Genomic DNA, 21,188 nt, shown 5'->3' on the forward strand with positions numbered 1-21,188 from the left:
TCATTTCCCACAAGAAAAGAAAAAAAAAAAAGAATTAATTAATGTTCCACCACCCTCCTCAAAGCCACATGATAATATGGGAAACACATGATGTTGTCTTTGAATTTAAATTGTTGTGATTTCAAATGTCTCCTTTTCCACTACCCTAATTTTCAAAGAGCAATTAATTCATAATTCATGTAAACACAGGTTTGAAACATTCTATTTATATGTCTTTTCTGTTGATGTCTGTTAGGAGGAAGCTATTTTTAATGTTTTTAATCAAACCTCGTGCTACAATATGCATGATCTAGCTAGCATTCGATCCTATAAATAAATATATAGGATCGAATGCATGTTCCGGTCTTGGAATACTCGGATTATAAAATTAATTTTAAAATTACCAATGATCTTCTTTTTGGTTATATATGTTGAAGATGATAAAGATGAAGACAAACAACCTTTTCATGAAATCTTCAGATACAAGCTGGTGGTACCAAACAAACAAACAAGAAGCAAGGAATTATAATTAAAAAAAGATGACAAATATTCCCAATTAGTTGTTTATTGCTTAAGATGGATCATCTTATTATTGTTATTTATTACTTATAGCACGGATCATCTTCTTAATAATATATATATATATATATATATATGTTAAAGGTAATGAGCAAAAGGGGAACATGACTAGCTAGGCCTCTACTGTGTTCCACACCAATTAAGTCCTCTAATTCCGTGATTGACTCATGGGGGGTCTGGGATCTGCTTAGGGGGCCACTTGTCAGCCTGGGATTGGCATATGGCACGTGCGGGTACTCATCAAAATGATATATATATATATATATATGTATATAGGGTCATGTGTTGACATGTATAAATTATGAATGACTAAGATCAGGGAATTTAAAAGTTTTTAATGTCGGCAGCTTGGATTTTTAGCTTTGTTGAATGCATCAATTCAGGTAGGGAAAAACTGATCTGTTATGGAGGGAGACATTGTAACACCTGGGCCCTCAGATATTTACATATATATATATATTAATCTAAGCACTATTGCTTTAATATTTTTGTTTTAATTTACTCACCATGGATTGTCAAAGAACAGTACAAAAGGCTCATTTTCTCTTGGTTAGGTAGCTGATTTAATTAGTAGTTTGGCTTAAGCTCTCACAACTACTGTTTACTCCTATAACATCGATGATGATGATGATGTGTACTGGTGGAGTTGTTGGTGATTTTGACAAAAGATTATCGAGATGATTAGGAGTAAAAGTTTCTTAATTATCAAGTGCTAGCAGCTAGCTAGATCAAGATCAAGACAAAACAAGAAAAAAATATATATATGGTACTGGGTTTGAAACTTGATTACATGCACCTAGATAGCTAGCTTTATTTGGAATCCAAATTCAGATTCCTTTCTTTGAAACCCAGATTTCTGATCAGTGTGAATGATTTTTCACTGCATGTCTCTCCTTAATTTGGTGAGTTCCATCCTATTAGTAAAGAAAATAGTACTAAAACACCAAAAAAACAAACAAAGTAGCAGGAAAAATGAAAAAGGGAAACCAATTATAATTAAAGAGCTTTCCCATTTACCTAATCTGTCATGGACTTTTAGGAGTTTGAGGAGATGGTTGAGGTTGATGATCATGGCATGACAAAACTGAATAATCATGAAAGTCCTATTTCTCGAGTAAAAAACTAAAATCTTGTTTTCCACGCACATATATATATATATATATATATATATATATCCACCATTCAAATTCAACCAAAAAACAAAAATCTTTTGATTAATGCATTGTACCAATTCCTACTATATATATTTAAAGAACATGATATACTTCGGCATGTTGAGTACAAGATCACAACGACTTGTATCATATATAGTTTATATATATATATATATATATATATTCATGTGCTAGTTTGAACAAATCATACCCATAATCAAATATTCATTATCTGGAAGTAGTAGAAGTGCATGATCGATCTGTTCAATATATATTTAATAATTCACAAAGATCATGCATGAATCTAAATCGATCGACCTCTTTAATTTCATGAGTCGTGGCAGGAATTAGTTTCCCTTTTGTATCCAACAAGCTGCATGTACATATATTATTTATATATATATATGTAATATCTGCTAGCTAGAACATGATCGAGGAACAAATTATGCATGCATGGGCAGGCGGCATCCCAAATAATAATCAACTCTAGCTAGCTAGCTAGCTCTGCTACTTTTGACACTCTTATTTTTGGGAGAATGTCATGATGAATGATGAAAGGATGAAGAAGAAGACATATATGTATATATGTGTATCTATCACATGCGAAACTAGAACAGGGAAATGCTTCATGGAGTTGGGGCAGATTGATGATAGATGTAGGCAACTGAGGAGACAGGAGGGGGCCCTGGTGCATAGCCAGTTCACAACTCCATTGTTGAGGAGTCAATCTCAATGCCTCTCTTTTACTCCCTCAATCTCCAACACCACCCATCATTTTTCAACACCAAAGGATGGAAATTCTTGGCCATTAGGGACAAAAGGAGACGTGGGTGGCACGTTGGCACGCAGCAAAAGCATTTTTGTCTGCAGAAACGTATATATAGCCCTATATACATATTTGATTCCTTTTTCGCGATAAAATGTCAAAAACCTGTTTAATTCACGATTGCATGCACGCGTTATCGATTGGTGAGATTTTCTAGATGTCCACGTGTGAGATCGAGCTACTCATGAACCCCAAACTTTACTTTTTTTTTTTCTTTTTTTTTTTTTTTTTACTTTTTGAGTTCATGCATGCATGTACCCGGCCATACTAAGAACTCAGAACTACGTACAGTACACCTTTTTTTTTTTTTTTTTTGTCTTTAAGAAATTAGATCATTTCTGTAAATTATAAAGTGTGAATATTGTTGATCAAGTGACGACATAAATAATAGATTTATGACTAGTGCTATTTTTTTTCCTAATTCCCTTGCAAGAGCATCATGCATGCTTGAGTTTAATTAACTGATGAATGTTAATTTCAAACATAAAGGTTCACCAAAAAATGAAAGTTGAAGGTAATATATATTATATTGGTGGCAATTAAACGAGAAAAACAAACGAAAATTAAAGTGATTTAGATATATATATATATATAATAAGGCTAAATCGAATTACCTCAAGGAACGGAATTCTCACAAGGTCAGATCTTTATTTGTCTTACAGCCCATGTTACTTTATTAATGTTTGCACTTCTACATTGCTTTAGGAGGTTAGTAGAGTCTACTAGAAAATTCACACTTCAAGATCAAGAGATCTAGATGATTTCTATAGAAAAATTAAGAGAGATAAATGAAAGTTTTTATCTTTTTACTAAATTTTTTCACTCACCACATTTAATATATATACGTAGACTCTTATTTAAAAAAATTTCACACTTGGAAAAGTTAATTAACTTTCTTAAAGTTGCGGTAGTAGTGGGGATCATGGGATTTACCCGCTTCCAACGTATATATTAATTAATGTGAATGATCTTTTGATGCATGCAGTACTAGTCAGCGTATCTTTTGGTCGATATGGATTGAGCACCTAATCTAATTAGCTCCTTGCAACCTAATAATCTTATTTCTCTTTTAATTAATTAGCATCAAAAGATCAGTACGTTAATTTCTCATGAGATGCAGATCAGTTAATATATATATATATAAAATTAATTACCAGAAAGTACGTACATCTAATAATTATAAGCCATTTGTGGCCATGTTAATTATAATCACAAAGAAGAAGGAAAAAGTTAAGCTAGGGCCGGTGGCAATTAACGAGAAAGATTAAAAAAAAAAAAAAAATCTTATTATTGTCACAACAACAACCTTAATTGATGTAAAAGAAGAGCATAAAATTACATGACTTGAAATAGCAAAAGCAGGCCGCCTAGCTGGAAATAACAATCTGGGCTAAAGCAAAACCAAAAAATTGAGGGCACTCAAGGACAGACAGTAATTATTAGAAACAAAGAGGTACAGTAATAATGATGGTGCATATTTTTCGCAATTACAGTTCCTTTTTTCAGAGAATAGATAGGCTTAAAAGCACTTCCTCCCACCCCCACCAGTACTTCTGTTACTTAATTTGTGGACCACCCAAATTGTCCTTTGCAGGGCTTATAAGGTCATGAAGATCGATATTGTTTCTGGTCTGTATTTATATATATATATATATATATAGGATCATGTGGTTTTCTTCTAAATGCTGATCTCTTGCTTTCTAGGATTCTTATTATAAGTTGGCAATTGGTATCTATCTGGTGGCCTCATGAAGGAAACACTAAGGTACTTGGCAGGAATTGCAGGCCCAAGTGGTTATGGCTCAAACTCAACTGCAGAGCAAGTCACAGAAGATTCCTCTTGCTGTGTTTCTTCCCGTTTAACTGCAATAATCACTGGTTAGTCTGATCATCAAGCTAATGATATTCTCTAACCACAATATATTATAAACTGACCTGTGGTAGTCGAAACACGCTAGCAAGCTGTTGTTTCACTGATTATTGCATGGGATCAGATGTTTCATGCATCATATTAATTTGCAGTTTGCTCTAATGTTAAGGCTCTGCTCTCTCTCTCTCTCTCTCTCTCTCTCTCTCTCTCTCCACCCCTCCCCGGGTTTCTGCTGACTTCACAGATTCATGGAAGTCATGTTCAATATTACTTCCTCCATGTATCGTTTCTCTTTCCTTTTGTTGATCCATCTTCTTCATCAATTATCTTAAAAACAGTAAATTTTATCTGACTTTCCCAAAAAGTCTCAGGAATAATTTACCAAATTTAATGGCCGGGTACACACACTGAGCATGTTTTCATGTATTCTTTTTCTTATAAGGTTTTTTCTGAAGAAAACATTTGGTCAGAGGATAGATAACTTGTAAAATTTTTCTGAAACGTACATATATTCTCCCTCCAATCAGTAAACTTGGATGGGGTTCTAAATATAGTAGTGGTTCTTTTTGGCTGTACCAGAATATGGATTTTTGTCTCTTTTGCATAGGATGAGCTATAATATTGTGACAACCAATTGTCATGCATGTCACATGATTCATATTCCCATGCATATATATATAAATTAATTACTAAAAGCTTTTTGGGTTTTGATGATCTGTTAAGGGGCAACGTCAGGGATTGGAGTTGAAACTGCAAGAGTCTTAGCAAAGAGAGGTGTGAGGGTCGTAATTCCAGCAAGGGATCTAAGGAGGGCAGCTGAATTGAAGGAGGAGATTCAAAAGGAGAGTCCTCACGCTGAGATCATATTGTTGGAGATTGATTTGAGCTCCTTAACTTCTGTAAAGAGATTTTGTACCGAGTTCTTGTCACTAGAGTTACCCCTTAACATTCTCATGTGAGTATGCATGTTCATCTTTTCCTAGCTAGCTCTTTGTGTCTGTGTGTGTGTGTGAGGGAGAGAGAGAGAGAGAGAGATCAGAAAGATTTGGAGTTCTGAAATAGTGAAAGAAAATTATTTTTTTTGCAGAAACAATGCTGGAATATTCTCTCAGAATTTGGAGTTCTCTGAAGACAAAATCGAGATGACGTTTGCTACCAATTACTTGGGTAATTCATTTATAATTGACAAATATGTAGTTTTAAGAACAAAAAACCTTAACCCAGCAATGATTTTTTTTTTGCTAGCGTAACCCAATAAGAACAAGCTGCTGGGGGGGCCTTTGTATTTCAAATGTCATTATTTAAGAGAAATTATAAAATAAAAAAATAAAATAAAATATAAAACTTTTTGTATAAAAAAAATAAAGAAAGAAAATAACACACCCTTCAACATCTTTCTACTTTTACCAAAAAAAACCCGAATCAGGGCTTTAATATATATATAATGTACTGATCATTATTTGAATTATTTTGGGCATGCAGGACATTTTTTAATAACAGAAATGCTGCTGGAGAAAATGGTAGAAACAGCAGACAAGACAGGCATCCAAGGAAGAATAATAAATGTTACTTCTGTTATTCATAGCTGGGTGAAGAGAGATGAATTTTCCTTCAATCAAATGCTCAATCCAAAGAAGTAAAATTTCTCACTTTTCTTGTCGTTTTCTTTCTATATAATACGACACCTACGTACAATCTCTCTCAACCAAGTACCCATAAAGTAATATAATACACACCAAACATATATCTTTTACAATTAATTTCATAATTATGTTCTTATAAATAGAATATTGTAGTCATATAAAATTTCAATTTCAAAATAACCAAAATTTTGATATTTTTTATTAAATAATTCTATTAAATTAGTTGATTTAATATAGATCATGTGAAAAAAAAAAAAAAAACACTCATTTTTTTTGTCAAGACAGGCTCAGGAGACATCACTTTTTCAGTCTCAAAACATAAAAAAACTAGTTGCCATTATTTGAGTATCAGTGCCGACCCACAAGACCCCTAAACACCAATAAAATTGTCGGAAGTATTGTGATTCACAAGACAATATTAATGGTACCTTAGCTAACCAGCTTGCCCCTTTCTTCTTGGTAACCAATCATATGAGACAGACAGGAGTCCCAGCTTGTACCAAAACCTGACTGCTTGAATCTAGTAATATTTACAATACAAGAATATATGCCATTGCTGGATATGATGAACTTTTTGAAAACAAAATTCATGACTATTTCTGATTTTATGCAGCTATAATGGGACTCTATCATATGCTCAGTCAAAATTGGCTAACATATTGCATGTTAAGGAAATGTCAAGACACTTGAAGGTAAGAGTCAAGATTGGTTTTATTCATGTTCCCTTTTCCTAATTTGTGAGAAAGATCTCTTAGAGAGAGCATTTTCATTTGGATCATGGATATGCAAGTCCACTGCTGAAATGTTTCTTGGAATCTTGCAGGCAAGGAATGCAAGGGTAACTATCAATGCAGTACATCCAGGCATTGTGAAGACAGGAATCATTAGAGCTCATAAGGGCTTTATAACAGGCATGAATTAATTACATAGGTCTTTGGCTACAATTCAAGGTGCAATCCTATTCTAATATCTTACTACTTGTATATGCAGATTCTTTGTATTTCATTGCATCCAAGTTACTAAAGTCAACATCTCAGGTATGTCTCCATGCATTCCTGCTAGAGAGTTCTTTAGCATGATCGATCTATCACGATATGAGTATTGATGTTATGGTACTCGAAATGTTTCTGCAGGGTGCATCCACCACATGCTATGTTGCTCTCAGCCCACAATTAGAAGGGGTGACAGGGAAATACTTTGAAGACTGCAATGAGAGTAACTGCTCAAGTCTAGCAAATGATGAATCTGAAGCACAAAAACTATTGCAGCGCACTCGAGCTCTGATTAACAAGCAATTAGGCCAACCAGCAGCTTAAAATCTATCTTCTTCTGTAAATTTAGAGCCTTAGGAGTCTTGTGTTACAAATATTAAAACCAGTCAGAGAAGCCTACTAATAGGTGACCACCTAAAATACATAATACAATAAAGGGGCTTGAGAACTATACCCTTCTCATCACCTCTAAAGGCTATGGTCCTCCAACTCTAGGCTTATTCAATAATTGAAATATGATAATTATACAAAAGTCGTCCCTGATTGCTTGGCTAAGACCAGGAAATGGACAACAAAAACATATAAATTGAAAGATATGTAAGTGCATGAACTAGTTAACCACCAAAGCAGAATACGACAAAACTAGAACTAATTATTGTCAGCTCAAAAGCATGGCATAATTCTTAAGTAAATAGCATTTATTACACAAAATTAATCAACTTCAAGCCATTCGATATCAATATTTATGTGGACATTTATGTTACTTACAAAGATGCCAAATATATTACAAGGAACAAGTTTAAAGGAACTTATTTGAACACAAAGGTCAAGAATCAACAAGAATGACTTTCTTAGACCTCCTAACCGATAAAAAGGAAATGCAGATCATAGGCTGGCAAACCATCCAATTCTCGCTCAGACTAGAGAATAGGGAATATCAAGTTTGAACTTTAAACCCAAATTCTTCTCTTTGTCCATTTTCACCACTTATGCAAAATGATACTACAAAAATGCTATACTCACAAAATCCGTGCACACGGGCAAGACTCATGAACAGTGGAATTACTAATCGAAAAACTGTACTTCTCAAAATAATAATATAAGTACAGAGTAGGTTCCAACCCCTCCACCTCCTTTTATCGTCCAGATTTTGACTCAATATAACTCGATCCCCCAAACTGTCACCTATTGTCACTTGCTAAAACTTTGACCTAATACAATTCAATCCCGCCAACTATCACCCCTTTATCACTTACCCTTAAATAACACATGTTAACAGCACCTATAATGCATGTGAGGTGAAGTGATAATTAGAGATCGGTTGCACGAATGAATTCTATCGAGTCAAAGTTTAAGGGAATAATTGGCAATGAAGTAATTGAGTTTAACTAAGAAATACATGTAAGAGTTGTATCAGCAGTTAAAATCTGATAATTAGATTAAAACAAAGTACACCGTACAGAATTCTGGGAACATAAAATGGTGACGCTGTCATCCGTTTCTAAACAGCAAACACTTGTATGTTGTGCTTTGCATGTCAATCGTGAAACAGCCTGAGTCATGAGTTATGATTAGCTGAGAGCTTACGGCCCGAGGTGTATGTTGAATCAATTTTGATGTGATATAACAGCCACCATCTTCATATATAAACCTGCAGCAAAACCTTGTGAGCACCATCATAATATTATGAATGATACATTCATATGTATTATTCTACAACCTTGTGAGCAACACCTATAATTTATTGTTCTAGCTACTAATTTTCAAATATGGTAAGCAAAGCCGGGAACAATTGAGTTTGCAGATAGACAGCAAAATCAGACCAAGGTCGCCAGCCAATCCAAACAAAACAGATTAGATTTCGCTAAAACCAAACTATCAAGAATTCCGCCTAATTTTTACATACATAAACTTCCAATATTTCTAAGGTGCTACCTAATGGAAACAAATTGACAATTTAGGTGATTCTGAATTAACAAAAATCAATCTCACAAAAAGCAGTCCTATCACCAGTAAATAAACAATCTGGCAGCTTAGCTTATTCTTAATACAGCAATCATACAAATAACATTATTATATTCCTTTTGGATCAGACTTTCCACTGTTAAAATCCTCCCTAAGGCAACTATCCCAAAACTAAATTAAGAGAAGAAAAGAAAGATAGCCACTTCTGTGACTTTACTTCCTGAGATACTCTTCTAGGAAAATTGCACGACATTCAAACCTCATAAAGCCCCATAGTGAGAACATAGATGAAATTTACATCCACACTTTAAGCTTTCAATGTAACCTATCAACCCTCTGTGTGTGTGTGTGTGTGTGTTTTCATTAAATGGACTATCAATCATTTTCATGATACCTTCAAACGAGGGGAACATCTAACAGATGATGCTGATCCTGGAGACAAAACATCAGGTTTCATCACTCTTGCATGGAGTACTTTCTTAGGTCTATTGCCTTCTCCATGTTGAAAACGGTAGTCACTGGATTCGCTTCCATCAGTAGACACGGACAAAACTGGAGCCGACATAGAGATCATGGAAGACTCTTGATGACTAGTAGTTGATTGAGGCAAAAACTCTGGCAAATCACAAATGGTACCATTATCATAAGAAGATGAACCTCAATGGAACAGAGGGTAACCCAACCATCAAATTTTCTAAGGTATCATAATTATATACGATGCATGAAAGGAAAGATGCTGCATGTATGTCAGCAATTCAGGTTAAATAATTAGAATTTGGCTATTTGATTACTGGAATGGGATAATTATAGAGAAGCAAGTCCTCACTTTTGAGTCGATATCATTTGTCAGGCATGCAGTATGCCACGTAGGATGCAGGAAATAAGATTTTACCTTGAGCCATAGCTTCTTGAAACTTCTCTCTCATGATTCTGACAAATTTGAATAAACCATTGGTTCTGTTCAATTCATGGATCAACTCTTTGGTGTCATTCAAGTGTATATCACAATCTAACACTACACAACAGACAATATAGAGCACCTCGAAATCAAAATCAATGGAAAATATTTAATTTTACAACATGAACAATAACGGGACTGAATTACTTACAGGTGTAAGTATCATATGCATATCGAATGGTGAAAGAGTACTTCTCATTTGGGTTTTTCTTATTAATGTTCTTGAAAGTAAATTTTACCCCTAAAGAAAAGAAAACTTGTAAGAAAATGGCTATTGACAATACAGAAAATAAATATTGCAGAGCTTTAAATGAGTTCAATTACCATGTCCGCCTTCGACATGGAAACCAAGAACTCTATTATACCACAAAGTTGCATCTTGTGTTTCAGCTTTACATTCAACTTCTTTGTTACTCCTATCTTCAAATGTTGCCAGAGCTGTTTATAGTACAAAATGGGGGAAAGTAAACTATAACAGCCTTTCCTCTGCAGTTCCAGTTTCATTAACAAAGCTACATTTCAATGTTGACAGACGATTTGGAAAGAAGAAAATAATAAGGGAAGAAATACAGAACAAATGCCAAGATACATAAGCATATTGCTTTGGTTTCATTATGTTCAATATAGCATTTCAACACTTACAAACCACATATATTACCTATTGACAGCTCAAACTACCCTCAAACTACATATTTGCTACTAGACAGTCTGAAACTATAAATAACATGGACAACTTAAGTATCAATGTCTCTACACGACCAATTCAAAAGGTGTTTGCAATTGAATGCTAATGAGATGGTTCGTGGATGTACAAGTCCATGCCACATTAACTGCAATTCCTCATTCAAACACAGTGTAGCAGGACACAAGTTGGCGCCAAAATTGAAAAATAAAAAATAAAAAAGGTATGGTGGCACCTAATTGTTATCAAGGAAGCGATCTTCATACACTTCTGAATGCTAATGAGACGCAGGAAGAAGACAATTACAATCATTCTTATGAACTCATACCAATAAATAAGGTATTTCTCTGGATAGGGAATAAAAATTTTGATAAGTAATAAGAGAATTTTATTGACAAGTAAATAGGTATAGCCCAAGTACATAGGAAGTATACAAGAAAAAACCCCTAAATACAAGCTAGGAACTAGAATAGGCTAAAAGAAAATCATTATCTCCATTCAATACAAGAGCCTTTTCCCAAATACACAAAGTTCTAAAGAAAATCTCCAAGTTCTCCCATTGAGCATTCTCTATCTTCAAAGCACTGCCCAATCCTTTCCAACCATAAGCACCACATCAAACATGAAGGGATCATCTTCCATATGGCAACAATGCGATGACTCCCCTTAAAACCTTGCCAACATGCAAAAAGATCCACCACTTGCTTAGGCATCACCCAAGCAATTCCTGTCCTACCAAAAATCTCATCCCCCAAAGTCTTATCCACCTCACAATGATGAAATACACGTCAACAGATTCGCCATCTTTCTTACACTTCAAATAACACATACTTGTTTAAAAAAGTAAAAATTTGAGGATAATGAAGTAAATAAAAAAAAATTTTGACAAAATTAATATACTTCAAATCCAATGTTAACAAGTGGTAAAACCATCACAAGGCTGTCTCCCACAAAGTATAGTGGTCCTCACAGCCATAAAACCACAAACTAAAACCAACTCACAAAACAATAATTCTCACACCATTGAGACCTGACAATGATATTCCCACTAACAATTCTTTTCTACAGATCACTTCAGCCGGGGAATTCAATGATAAGGTGAAAGAAAAGCAATATGGCTTAATTTGAATTGAAATCATGATCCACACATGACATATAGCTTCATCAAATGATAGATAAGCCTCCCATCAAAAGTGACAAGGTTACTCCTTCCTCAGATGAGCCCCAAAAATACAAAGCTAAAAAACTCACGAGGGGTGAATCGAGCATCTTGGGATGGGTAGTAGAGTTAACTCAACATTGTATTTTGGCACCCCCAAATTACTACCATCTTTGAAAAAAAGATGCACCCTAAACTATCAAAATTGTCAATTTGCCGCAATTATCAAATTTTGGCAACTTGCATGCTCGGTTAGAGTCCAACCATTAGAGATTGTGTTAGGTATCCTATCTCTCATCAATTTGAACTGTTGAAATTATCTTAACCAAGGGTGCAAAATTTTAAGGTGAAAATTGTTTTTTTTTTCAGTAGTTAATCAAAAATTAAATTAAAAGAAAAACCATGGTAGTTTGAAAGCAAAAGGTGTATTTTTCCAAAATATTTTAATAGAGAAAGGGGAATAGTGTAACTCCCTACTAACTCCTACATTAAGTGGGTAAAATATGATAAAATACACTGAGTGCCAAATTCCACATTGGTTTGTTATTAGATGTTACTTGTCTTCATAATGTTTTAGAGGGGGGGCGTAATTCAATAGGGAAGAGATCTAATTGTAACCTCAACCAACTCTTCTAAAGTATAAATCCAAGTGTGGCATGGGCCCTCCGCATTGGGATTTGAGTGAGGGATATTGCAAATGAGTATGGTAAAGGTGAATCAAGTCCCATATTGGGTGAGTGAAGTATGATATAGATAAATGAGTGATAAAATGCATTGAGTGCCATGCCCCACATTGACTAGACTTTATAATCATTCCAAAGGTTTCTAAGTATAACCTTGAGTTGTTCTTTTAAATCATAGACCCATATGTGACTTTAAGTTTTTCTTTGGTCTTCATAAATAATTTCATTTTATAACAAAAGTTAAATATATTTTTCATAAGGCCAACCCTTTGTGGTGAAGGCCTTGGCCTTGGGATATCACTCCCTTCAAGGTCTAAGGTTCAACACCTCATGGGTGCAAACAATCCTTTGGGGCCACACCCTCTAGTGAAAAGCCAGCGATTTAACCAATTTCGTGTAAGGAAACTTCTAAGGGTGCGGTGCACGAGACCGGGGTTTACTCTGCATGGGTGGGTTCGAAGGGCCCTTGCCTTGTAGAGGTTTCCCGACATAAAATATATATATATATATATATATCTTAAGGCCTAACTTGAAATTGACAGGTACGCATATATTGGTTTAATATATATATATAAAAAAAAAAAAAAGGAATAAAATTATCTCCTGGAACAAAAAGGGAAAAATAAACTCAAATAAGACCAGAAAAAATAAAAGGAATTGTAATTTGTTACTGCTCAAAATGGGGAAAAAGGTATCTGATCCTACACATGAAAAACCTGCACATTATTCCTACAAATGAAAAACTGTTCAGAGGCTGATATTGTATATTGTTGGTCCTACGGAACTAGAAGTATTTGTTTCATATGGTCTTAACTGAACATTCGCCACTTGCATAGAAGTTCTTTGTTGATAAGTACTTGCATACAAATTCAAAATTATACTAGTTGGATTGCAGAAAACATCAAAAGCAAAATTACTTTCTACGTACAAGCACCGTATACAACCAGTTGTTTTTTCAGGATCGGCCCGATAGTCGTTCAATGTTATCTGAACTTTACACAAAAATTATATACTCGGTATGAAACTACAAAATTCATGAACAGAGTACGAATCAAGCAACAAGATGACAGGGAAGTACCTAGAAATTGTTGAGATATAATTGCGGCATATTCATCCCTATTAGCCCTCTGCTCTTGCACGCTTCTTCTAAGCTCTTCTACTCTTGCCTTTTGAGCAGCAATAGCATCCATTTTCGCCATCCTCTCAGCTTCTTTACGGGTCTTCACTACATTAGAAGAGTAACGAAGAAAATAAATTGACAAAAAAAACACATACACAAAGTTTAAACCTAGAAGAGAATTACTTCCTGTTTTCAAAGAAATAGACACTAACCATTTATACAACTGACAATACAGAAAAGCTCAAAAATAAAATTCAAATTCGAAACTACAAAGCATAAAAGATTGCGGATTTTCTATCTACTTGAGAAGCAGAGGCATATACCTGCTAGTGCTTTCACCAAATCATCCTCCGCCAGTCTCAGCTTAGCTTTAACCTCCCCTATTTTTCCTAAATGATAAAATCAAATGAAACTAGGATCTTTTAATCAATGTGAAAATATCGGTCCGCGAATGTTGCTTCTACTGAACGAAACCCTACCATATGATCGAAGACACTAATACAATCCCAGCCCACAATGTCGCAACCGAAAACGCTAAGTTTTTCAGAATCCCAAGGGAAACAGTCACAGGCCCTCATCTTTAATCAAGCAACAAACAAAAACATACGACCTTACCATGATTTTGGAAGGTTTCCCGCGCTGTAACCCCGATCAATTCCAGGGATTTCCGAAACGAAGCCTTTAGAGAATCCATCTTCCGCTGCTGAATCGGTATCTCTCCGTCGTAGATCAATCGCAGCGACTCCATCTTCCTCCTCACAGTGTCCTCCGCTTGGGTTTCCATATATGTACACAACACACGGTCTCAGAGTTTTGTATTTGAATGAATCATCTTTGCTTCTGGCCGCCATTTTCTATCCAATCACACCATCTTTACGGAAGGCGCGTGCTGACGCTCCGAGGTTGTGATAAGATGACGGACAAGGTTATCTCTATATAATATCAAATAATAATCTATTCAATAGCTGGCACTTTCGTTAAACCGAGCTAGTAGGGCCCAATTCATAAGTGGGCCGAACCCAATTAATTGGCTGACAGTGTGAGCCCATTGGTGGGAACCAGGATGAACTAGATGGGCCTGTGGTTGATTAATGGTTGTTTTGATTGAGAGAGTCTCTCAACTCATATCATCTAATTATTACAACGTTTTCAAATTCTCACATAAAATATAATAAATAATTCAATTTTTTTAAATTTTAAAATAAAAATAATATTAAAAAATAATATTCTAACAATATTTTATTCAACTGTCAACTTTCATCTCGTCTCATCTCATCTTATCTCAATTCACTATCCAAACCTGCGGAACTAACTTGATCAAAGCTAGTCAGCGTAATACCGAATCAATCGCTACTTCTCATCTTAAATCTTGTCATCTCAATTATATAGTTTAATATGATGTGTGATGTGTTTTGATTGCCCTTTTTATTCAAGTGACTACATATGATGATTTTACATTCCAATCATAATTATATATATATATTTATAATTGATTGGTAGTATATTTGGTAGGCCAATTTAATAATTATTTTTTCAAAATTTAAAGTTGGAAATTATTTGCTCTGCTATGATCCGGACCAAAGTACCTGAGCTTTCTGCTATTTACTTTCTCTTTCGTAGGGAAAAAATATAAAAAATAAAATAAAATTTTTTTAAATTTACACACAAAATATAATAAACAATTTAACTTTTTCAAATCTCAAAATAATAATATTATTAAAAAATAATATTCTAATTATATTTTATTTAACTTTCATCTAAAATCATCTCATCTCATTTCACTATCCAAACCGCACTAAAGTAAATCTGATTTATTCAAAATCACGTCGTTTAGAAGCATTCTTTTATAAGATCTCTTTAGAAACTTGCTATTTCTCACACGTTATACTTCAAACTTACTCAAAAAGTTGGGAAATTACCAGGCTAGATTGCTTGATAATGAAAAACTAGCAGAAGATTCATGTGGAACATTACAAGATTTCTGCAAAAGTAGTCTTCAGCTTCCTACTCCAAATTAAAAGCCAAAGCATATGCATGCTGGCTAATTTATGGTTCATATTTTATGAGAGAGAGATCATTAGCATGCAAGAAGCATCACCAATAACTTCAACTTCAAAAATGGGCATTTCATGTGTTGAAGAAATAAATGATAGCCCAATCATGCACATTGCTATATATGATCTTGATCTGCAAGCTGAGATGTATCTCATGATCTGCATGACTTGCACTTTCCAGTTTTTCTGAGAGTATTTTTCAGAGAAAGCCTATTCTCACGGTGGCTGCATTATAAATTGCCCTTTGCTTTTGGACCTTTAAGTTTGCCCTACTGTTGATCATGGAGATTCAACAAAGGGGGTCCATGCATATTGCACAGATTTCACTGGCTTGAAAAAGATGTACACATCCTCCTCATCCAGTCTTAATTAATTTAAAGATTAAGGGAATTAATATATATATATATATATAATTTCCAGGAGTACAGTACATTAATCACCCCACTTTGGAGCCGAAAGAAGAAAAGCTAATCAGCCATTATCCTTGAAAGAAGAGAACAACAGCATCCCAGAAAACTAGAGATTACTGCCCCTGGAAAATACTATTCAATTGCATGCAAAAGAAACCAATACCCACCAAGGAAAAAAGCAAAAAAATGACAAACCACCAACGAAAGAATAAGCTATAAAGTAAATATACCAAAATAATATATAAATATTTCTGTATGTATATAGGAAATCACTTTTGCAATCTTCAAGTGCGGAAGTCTTCCACATTCTCTTTTGAAAAAGATCCAAAAATATAAGATCCCAATGAGTGAAGGACTTGATCTTGGAGTATTACTCCCTTCAAAATTTAAAGTTCAACACCTCATGAGTGTAAACAATTCTTTGAGACCATACTCTCGAATGAAAATCTACAGTTTCATATAAGAAAACTTTCGAGAGTGCGGTATTCGAAATCGAGATTTATTTTGTATGAGTGGGTCCGAAGAACCTTGTCTTGAAGAAGTTTTTGACATATAAGAAAAATAAAAAATAAAAATTAATGATTAGAGAAGCTTCTTTATTGGGATCATATCTCATACTTCAATTATTGCCCAAAAGTAAGCGACTGATATTCTTTCTTGCACTTTAATTTCTTTGCCTTTTTTTAAACCAAGGAAATATTGCTCGATCGATCCAGCACTATCATTAAAAAATAATTATTAATTATTAATGTAATTATTAATAAAATTAAGAATATTAAAATCTCATAGACTGTCTGATCCGCGCAAATAATTCATTAGGGTTGATGCTGAGTGATACCCAGACCATAAGCCATCAAAAAGAGGAAAATAAAAGCAAAAACAAAAAACTTTGCAGCTGCCTACCAAAAGATTTTTAAATACTTCAATTGTTTCTTCGAAATTAAGCATGGAATTTCAAAATTCAGGAAAATATTAATAAATGTCATAAAATACTATGGACATTAAGATGCATAAAAGATAGATAATGTGACATATTGATGTTCAGATCCTAACGGATGATTCATCAGAGATATAATGTCCGTTTACATTATAACGGATTGAGTATAATAAGATGATGAATACAATTTTGTATTGTTTGAGAGAAATAAATTATAGACTTTTATTAGAAATTTTAAAAGGCTTCAATTATATCATTGACGGGCTTTTTTAGAATATACTCTCCATCGTGACTTGGATGAGAAAACTTCTGATGCAATTATAGTTTGTTTGGATAATGAAATGAAATGAGATAATATAGTTTTATATGAGTTCAATAAAATATTATTTTTTAATATTATTATTGTTTTAAGATTTAAAAAAGTTGAATTATTTATTATATTTTATATGAAAATTTAAAAATTTATAATTATGATATGAGTTAAGAGTGTTTCTGTATCCAAACGGAGCCTAACTTAGCTAATTCAATCTAATATATATAATTGTAATTTTATATATTTTTATTTGTATATTTTCTCTTCTGCACAATCAAGCGAATCTTAGAACATTAATGATAAAAACAAAAAGACTAGTGCTAACAAGATTTCAAGCAATATTATTGCATTCTTTGGAAAAGGAAGAGTCAATCAAGAATAAAATCAATTAAAAAGGAGTTTTGACAGGTATAGATCATCCAGATCAACAAAAAACTATTTTTAATATATATTCAACATGCATTGACTCTTAAACTAATATCTTGCTGCTTTTTAATATGCTTCCTTTCAGAATGCATCTAATAAGACCAACATATATACATACATGATACATACATATATATATATATATATATATATTCATGGATTAGGTAATCTTTGACTTCAACAAAGATTCCACTTGTGTTAGTAATATATATATATATATATATATATATATATCTATAGGTTTCATCATACAGTATGGTCTAGGTATTATGAGGGAATGGCCCATATCTATAAGCATTTCTTTTTTCTTATTGCTTTTTCTTTTTTTAAATTTATTCTTGCTTTTGTTTTAATTGGCATTGTGAAAGTTCATGTATTCTTATAAAGCATAAATCACATGATAAAAGATGAGGCATTGATCTCTTACAAATACTGATGTTCCTGCAGCTAGCATGCTTTTCATTTAGATTTTGTAAGATTTTCTAGCATATAGATATATATATATATATATATGTATATATAGCTTAAATCAAGTAAAGAATTTCCATAGATCTTGTGTTTACTGACCCCCACTACTAAATCCTGATCCCACTCACAAGTCACAACAATAAGTAGGGAAAAGAAAAATCAATGTTGACAAGGATTGCAATGCAACAATAGTGTGGCTCATGTTATCCAATATCTTTTCAAGATACATTTAGTAATAATAATTATGATGAAATAATCAATGTTTATGAGACTGAAGTTTCCATCAAAGCATGGAAAGTATTCTATTCTATGATTACATATATAAAAAGGCAAAAGCAAAGCCAATTAACCTGTTTAACCTAAGCTCCATTATCTATCGAGTTTTGTTATGTACAAACAAGTTTGTGTACCAATTTGCGTATTCTAAATTCAAATTAGCACTGTTTTCAATAAAATCTACTTTCTGACCAATCATATTGAATGGGTGCACGTATTAGTGCGCATAATTACTTACAATTAGATTTTTCTTTATCTATATAACATATATGATATCTAAAACAGAAATTAGGTGATGCTCTTGTATATGTCCTTAATATTTGAGCTTTTGCCTATTTCATACTCAATAAAATTCTATTTACCGTTCAAAAAATATTATCTAAAGCAAGAACTTTGCTTTAAACAATTTAAAATTTTATAAAATGTTCTAGAAGTAAATGATCAAATTATAAAAATTAATATTTCTTTAACACTCATGGTGCAAATGCTCAAGTACTACATAATAGAATAGAGATTAAGATTCTATTCGAATCATTGATTAGTAATTCTATAATTGATTAAATATGTGAATGATAGAAGACTGTATATAAATGTCGTGTCCATTGGATCAATCGTAACTTCATTTCATATGCACTTATTTGTCACGATAAAAAAAGGAATGTACATACCGATATCCTTGCTAAGATCATGATCATCAGAATTAATTCACCACCACAAGTTATTATTAGAAAAAAAAATCATATCATGGGGTTTCACAAAAATGACAAATGAATGAGCGTATGTGAAGCCTTTACACATGCCTTACTCCTTAGTTTCATGACTGTAGGGGCCTGATCCTGAATATCTGACACGTGTAGAGTCTTAATTGGCAATGATAATATGAATCCCCATCCACATGTGCCCCCCAATCGCCATTAATAAACAAAGAAAAATGCTACTATGTACTTAATTTGTCCCCCATTTTGACACTTTATATATTTTAATTTTTTTTATTTAATAATTAAGAAAATAATTATTAATATATTAATATTTTTTTACATATTTTTAAAATAATAAATAAAAATATAAATAAAAAAATTGACAAAAAATAAAAAGATCAATTTAGTTCGGAGGTCAAATTGAACGGTACTACTCAAGCGGCAGAATAGTACCACTCATAAACAAAAGGCCATGTCCCTAGAACCTAAAATAATGCTCTTCTTCTAAATTAGGAGACTTGCTGTAAATTTTATGCTGATTCTTTACAAATTTCTCATCCAAAATTTGAAGGAAATTGATTTTCTAAAAATGTTTACCTAATATTTGGTGTTTGGTAGGGACAAGAAATAAAGGAAAATAAATTTTTTTTCAAACAGAAAATTACTCTTCTCTCTAAGGAATGAGGGGTAAACCGTAAATTAACCACTTTATGGACCCAATATAGATATATTATTATAGTATAACCTAAATAAATATATATTTATATATAAAAGAAATTATGGGAAAAATCAATGGAAAGAAATTGAGTTCTTTAACACAGATTGAGAAGAAGAGAGACTGAGAGAGATAATTAACCAAACGCATGAAAGCCTTTTTTCGACAATATCTTTCAATCTTAACTAAACAATAGAAAATGAGTGACCTTTTTACAAAATATTTTCGATCCAAATTATTCTCAATTTTCCGAATTTTTCATCAAAACAAACACATTATACTGTTTGGATTTTTAAGAAAATGGTTGGTGAGTTTTCATTTTTTTTTATTTTTTATGATGTGGTAATATTATAAAGATGAATACCATCAGTCACTTTTCACTTTTACACTCCATACTTATAATTTTTTAATAGAGTATGAAAGTATTTTTTATAAGGTGTGAAAGTGTTTTTCATAGGGTGCGAGAGTGTTTTTTATAGGGTGTGGGGTGTGGAGTCACTAGAGTGGTAAATGGTAACTGATGAAAAGAATTTTTCTATTATAAAATGAAAAAAGCTCTGTTATAAGTAAAAAAAAAAAAGTGAGATTTCGGTCCCGTTTGGATAGTGAGATGAGATGAGATAGTTTTAGATGAAAGTTGAAAGTTAAATAAAATATTATTAGAATATTATTTTTTAATATTATTATTATTTTGAGATTTAAAAAAATTAAATTTTTTATTATATTTTGTGTAAGAATTTTAAAAAAATTATAATAATGAGATAAGATGAGATAAAATTGTTTCTGTATCTAAACGTGACCTTCATCTATTGAAGTGAGAGAATTGACCACTGAAGAGTATAGAGACGCCATTCCTAAGAGCATCCTCATTGGCCAAAGTCCAATAATAGCTAAATTTTAGTCAATATGTGCCAAAAAACCACCATATTGGATTGGACATCTCTATAAAATTTTAGATTTATACTATAGTGATTCTCTAAATTTGTAGGTGAAGAGTAGATTAACCAAAGATTAAAATATTCAATTCACACTTCTCTCACAAAATATGTAGGTATTTTTTGTAATTAAAAAATTTGGTTCGATTTATTATTATTAAATATAAAATGTGATAAAAATGAATTAATTAGTTAATATTAATTAGAATATTAATTATTACGTTAATTATAACGATAAGTTAATTATAATATAATTAATATTAATATTAATATTTAATAAATTTGATAAATATTAATATTAATTTAATATTTAATATTTAATAATATTAATATTAATATTTATCAA

The 21,188-nt window shown here is 32.6% G+C and overlaps 2 protein-coding genes across 2 annotated transcripts; one reads left to right on the forward strand and one right to left on the reverse strand.

Moving 5' to 3' along the window:
- Window positions 1-4,102: 4,102 nt before the first annotated feature.
- On the forward strand, window positions 4,103-7,593 carry LOC109003852 (short-chain dehydrogenase TIC 32 B, chloroplastic). The gene is made up of 9 exons (XM_018982170.2): window positions 4,103-4,167; window positions 4,243-4,416; window positions 5,132-5,363; window positions 5,496-5,575; window positions 5,891-6,044; window positions 6,665-6,743; window positions 6,875-6,962; window positions 7,042-7,088; window positions 7,185-7,593. The coding sequence occupies exons 2-9, from the start codon at window positions 4,287-4,289 to the stop codon at window positions 7,365-7,367; spliced, it is 993 nt and encodes a 330-aa protein (XP_018837715.2). The 5' UTR covers window positions 4,103-4,167; window positions 4,243-4,286; the 3' UTR covers window positions 7,368-7,593.
- Window positions 7,594-7,797: 204 nt separating this feature from the next.
- Window positions 7,798-14,561, reverse strand: LOC109003853 (kinetochore protein SPC25 homolog). Its single transcript, XM_018982171.2, has 8 exons — window positions 14,226-14,561; window positions 13,934-13,999; window positions 13,569-13,715; window positions 10,291-10,404; window positions 10,118-10,207; window positions 9,901-10,023; window positions 9,403-9,623; window positions 7,798-8,694 (listed from the first exon to the last, which is right to left on the reverse strand). The coding sequence occupies exons 1-8, from the start codon at window positions 14,392-14,394 to the stop codon at window positions 8,683-8,685; spliced, it is 942 nt and encodes a 313-aa protein (XP_018837716.1). The 5' UTR covers window positions 14,395-14,561; the 3' UTR covers window positions 7,798-8,682.
- Between the last annotated feature and the right edge of the window lie 6,627 nt (window positions 14,562-21,188).

This window comes from Juglans regia, chromosome 2 (assembly GCF_001411555.2).
Source record: "Juglans regia cultivar Chandler chromosome 2, Walnut 2.0, whole genome shotgun sequence".
In the NCBI taxonomy this organism is placed as follows: Eukaryota; Viridiplantae; Streptophyta; class Magnoliopsida; order Fagales; family Juglandaceae; genus Juglans; species Juglans regia.